The 4,928-nt window shown below is 42.8% G+C and overlaps 1 protein-coding gene across 1 annotated transcript; it reads left to right on the forward strand.

Annotated features, from left to right (window-relative positions):
• Window positions 1-1,366: 1,366 nt before the first annotated feature.
• On the forward strand, window positions 1,367-4,020 carry LOC108570833. Its single transcript, XM_017932759.1, has 5 exons — window positions 1,367-1,809; window positions 1,898-2,208; window positions 2,674-2,978; window positions 3,137-3,382; window positions 3,724-4,020. The coding sequence occupies exons 1-5, from the start codon at window positions 1,367-1,369 to the stop codon at window positions 4,018-4,020; spliced, it is 1,602 nt and encodes a 533-aa protein (XP_017788248.1).
• The last annotated feature ends 908 nt before the right edge of the window (window positions 4,021-4,928 follow it).

A 4,928-nucleotide genomic window follows, 5' to 3' on the forward strand; every position in this document is an offset into this window, starting at 1 on the left:
AGTACCTCCATATAGCAGAGTTTCGCCAAAATTGATGATTATCGCTTCAGAATGCTTTTCTAGTAAGTATTAATCCTTCCAGACGCTAAACCACTAATATCCAAGCCTACCGCCGCGGTACCCCTAAACCATAACTTAAAACGCCTCGCAACACAACTTCAGACTCCTCCCGAAGCCTCAACGAACCGATCCTCGTTCTCCAGGCGTTTTCCACGCGTCTCGGGCATCACTCTGGTAGCAGAATACATAAATTGCCGTCAGAAGAAAAACGAGACGTGTCACAAGCTGCATAGAGCCGACGTAGGTTCGCGAGCGTACTAATTATCGCGGCTAGACCGCGAATTAGGGGCGTAAGACTAAACGGAGAGGATCGTCGTCGTCGTCGAGACAAGCTTTTATCGTCGGCCTCGATCTCTACTCACGCTTCTTCTTCTTCTCTTCTTACGTCCGCAGGAAGATGTTTCAAACGCGCGCAATACTCGCATCCGCGAGTAGTACACGCTTAGTTGCGGAATCACGTCCAATCGAACGATACTCGACAACCGAGGACGATTAATCGAGGCCTTAACCGCGAATCGATCGCGCTCTGCTTCTCCAAGTGAAAACGAATGGCTGGCGGTGTGCTGATGACAGCGGCGATTAGGCGCTTCCGGCAAGATGGACGCGATTAATCGTGAGAATAGTCGGGGAATTGTTGCTAAGTCTTGTTCGGTACGTGTTTCTGTTATTGCAGTCGTGGAATGTGTGGGTATACGAAGATTTATCAAGGATGCGTTATGGATGCGATTTAGCTCTGGGAGCTGATCTTTATCGACTTTCGATCGATGGAGTTTGATGGGTTTTTCGTTGGCTGGGGTATGGGTAGGAGTTAATGTGTGATGTGGATTTGCATCGTGAGAGAGGATGAAATTTTTTGGTTGGTTTTTGTGGTAAAGAAAGAATTGTTCGTCATGTTTGAAGGTGTACAATTTTAGTGAAAAGTTTCTGAAAATGATAGAGGTAATTTGGTTTTCGAATATTTCCGTCAATTTTCATCTCAAGTAAAAGAAGGCAGTATTTTTATAAAGTAGATGAATTAGACTAATACTCACCACAGCAGTTTCTGCAAATTTCAATTTTTCAGAGAACGACAGTCACACCTGAACGAGAACAAAACTCGACAATTTTTCTATTTTCATTCTTTTAGAAAAATCGACGTTTTTCACCGACGATCTTTAACAAATTCTACATTATCAACTATCAAAACTTCCATGCAAAACCTCCTTAAAAAAACCACAGCGAACTTAGTCACAAACGACACAATCCAACCGTAACTTCTAACCACTCCACTTAACCTCTGCAACCTTCCCCAAGAAACCCCGAAAAAATGGCTCGAATGGGCAAAAAAGAAGCGACAGCCCTCCAGATCGAGGTAGAAACCGAGGAAGATTGGGAGCAATTAAAAACCCGCAAAGGTTTGATCCTAGCCGACGTCTATTCCCAATGGTGTGGACCGTGCATAGCCATGGTACCCATGCTGCGAAGCGTGAAAATGGAGATCGGCGGCGACCTGATCACCTACGCTATAGTAAAGAACAACAACATCGCCGATTTGGAGCGATTTCGCGGCAGAAGCGAGCCGGTTTGGATGTTCATACAAAACGGCAAAATGGTGAATCTTTTGTTCGGCGCGAACTGCCCTCAGCTTCGAAAATTGCTCACGAAAGAGATCAAGAGGGTGCAGAACGAGGAGGAAGCGGAGATGTGCCTGGAGGTGAGCACGCGAACGCCCGAAGAGGAGGTTTGGTGGCAGGAGAAGGAGGCCGTCAGGTATTATGTACGGCTATGGATCTTCTAGAAAGTTAGTGTCGTGAGAGGAGGATAGTTAGCATTGCAAAATTGCCCCGTTGAAAACAAGATTAGCGATCGAGGAGCATGCGCGTGCCAAGGAGGAGGCAGAGCGTAGAGAGAAGTACGAGGCATTCCCGGCACAGATGATGTTCGAACTGAGCGAGGAGACTGCGCTGGTTTTCTATCCGTGGGTGTTCACGGACGAGGAGGGACGTTACAGGGACAAGTTCCAGAGTCCTCCGTATGTCGAGCTTGTGAACACTTTGTTCAAGCAGAATTTCGACGTCCTGGAGGAGCTTAGAGTGTATTTGACCGAGGAGATGATCGAGAAGATGTTCGTGGAGAGCGACGTGGAGATCACGCGGGAACTGGTCACAGGTGGAATATTTGGTGTTCCTTGAAATTTTGTTGGTTGCCTTTGATGTGGTACAATTGAAGAGTGTTGGATCTTACAGCATGCAAGGAAATTGGATTGACCCTTTTGCAGCTTAGCTCGGGAGAATCTCAATGAGAAGACTTTAGGTAGAAACAGGGAGAGCTAAGGAAAACTGTGTATACAGGGTGTCTTGCTTACGATAAACGTTTCAACTGTTTAGCTTTTTGGTTCGCTTTACTTCTGCCTAAGGTGTAAATTAATCAAGAGTAAACTAAACTTCGAAATTTCTCGATTACCCTCTGTCAGGATTCAGTGCTGATGGTCTAAATTACTCAGTTCTTTAGCCCTCTACTTCTGCCTAAGATCTAACCTAAAATTTAGCTCTCTAGCTCGCGTTATCTCTACCCAAGGTCTGAACTAGGCAAGAGTAACTTAAACCTCGAAATTTCTCTACCACACTCTGTCAGGATTCACCGATGGAAGAACCATAGCGATGAGATTAAAGGGAAGACGTCCCCACGCCGACTGGCCAGTGCCTTATCCCTTCGAGTGTCCCAAAGGCACGAAAAGATGCCCCACGCGACAAATTAACGATGTCGAGGAGTACCTGGTGCATCTGATAACAAGCACAACGCCGTTGATCCAAGAAAACATTCCTCCACCACCTTCTGATAGTACTTTCATGGAGAGATACGTGTTCGTTCATGAACCTGATCCTGAAGACGAAGAAGACTTTGCTCGAATTCATCCTGCGATTTGGGTACCGCCTCAGGTAACTCATCGTTCATCTTCTTTTTTTCTCTGTTGTCTAGAGATATTTTCGAGTTTTCGTAATTTAGGTTTGCTTCTGTTTCTTCTTTATTTTTTCAAGAGGAATTTTTCTTGTTTCGTGATCCTGGTTTAAGAATCCTTCGATTTTTCGTGATTCAGGGTAGAAGCAAAGTGCACGTATACACAACTCTCTTCTCGAATTACATGGAATTAGTGCATCCGTACGAAGAACCTGTTCCTCCGCCTCCTTTCTGCGCCTTCAAGTTCTATTTCTCCAAGTTTGACGTAGTTCGAGACACCTGCGCTTTATTTTCCGATGCTGTCGAATATTTCGGCGCGTTCGAGTTCGATAAACCACCAATCGCCAGGCGAATAGCTTCTACACCTGAGGATTTCGAGAGAAAGGTTTCTTCCAAATTTAATTCACAATTTTTTTTTTTTGAAAATTGAAATGGGGATTACTTTCTTCAAAAATGGTAAAAATGGGGGTTATTCTCTTCAGAAATGGTAAAAGTGGGGGTTATTCTCTTCAGAAATGGTAAAAGTGGGGGTTATTCTCTTCAAAAATGGTAAAAGTGGGGGTTATTCTCTTCAAAAATGGTAAAGGTTGGAGTTATTCTCTTCAAAAATGGTAAAAGTGGGGGTTATTCTCTTCAAAAATGGTAAAAGTGGGGGTTATTCTCTTCAAAAATGGTAAAAGTGGGGATTTCCTTAAAAAATGGTAAAATTGGGGAATATTGACGAAGGCGAAGTACCAAACTGGCAACGAAGTGTTCGTCATAATCCTCCGGAGAGTCAGCGACGATGCTTTCCTCTCGTTCGCGAGCATCGGTCCGTACTTCGTTCAGGAGGACGATGAGAAGTCACAGGCGATGATAGACGAGTACTTCCCCGAAGGCGCTGAAGATATTATTCTTGAAGAATTCGACGAGTCGGACGAGGAAGAGGAATCCTACGAGGCGGAGGAAGCTGAAGAGGAAGAATCCGAGGACGAGAAAGATGGAGAACAAGCTGACACATGGGGAACATACACTTTCGTATAATTTCATTATCCTTCCATTTTCTTTTTTTTTTTTTTAATCTTTTCTGTTCGTTATAAAATTCGTTACTTTTCTTACAAACTTAGTTCACAATTTTTTATTTAATTAACAGAACTATCTTTTAGTTAAACGCAAGTTTCTTTCACAGTTTCTTATTTAATTAAAAGGATCCTTTTTTACTCGAACGTTCTTCTCGAAACGTTCAATTAAAAATCGGTAGAAGCAAGTTTCTTAGGAGAGCTGTTTTCACAATTTCGTATTTAATTAACAGCATCTTTTTTCACTTAAACGTTCCTCTTAGAGGTTCAATTAAAAACCAGTAGAAGCGAGTTTCTGTCGTCGTTCCAGTGATAAAGTTGCGAGACTGCAGACAAAAAAGAAAAAAGCGCACAATTTATATTCATTTTCTTTCAGGTGATGCATAAAATCAGCGATTTTACATTAATTGACAAAGTGATTTCCCTCTCTCCTGAAGAACTATGCATCGGCAATTTTGCAATTTTATCGCTTCTTAGATTTAATAGAAGCAGTTTTAATTTAGCGATACAATTTAAAAAAAGGCGGTCCGTCTGAAATGAAATTAAAAATTTTATAGATCAAATTATCAAAACTCAATTCAATATAATCGAATGATATCCTTTAAATTGTACTTTGAATACCTGGAATACCTCGAAATTGCAATGAAATTACAGAATTTCAGCGCTTCTTCCGTAAATTCGGGCCGCATAAAATTCTCGCTGAACAATCAGATCAATCAGAATTTCCCCGATTTCCGTCTACCTAGAAGACCGTCGATCCTTTTGGCGTCCTCTGAAAACGTGTCTGTCACGTTCCGAATAACGCTCCTTTTCCGCCGTCCGAGAATTCCCATTCTTCGCGCGTTTTAACAGAGAGCTGGCTGTCATACTTGA

This window comes from Habropoda laboriosa, unplaced genomic scaffold (assembly GCF_001263275.1).
Source record: "Habropoda laboriosa isolate 0110345459 unplaced genomic scaffold, ASM126327v1 scaffold15, whole genome shotgun sequence".
Taxonomy (NCBI): domain Eukaryota; kingdom Metazoa; phylum Arthropoda; class Insecta; order Hymenoptera; family Apidae; genus Habropoda; species Habropoda laboriosa.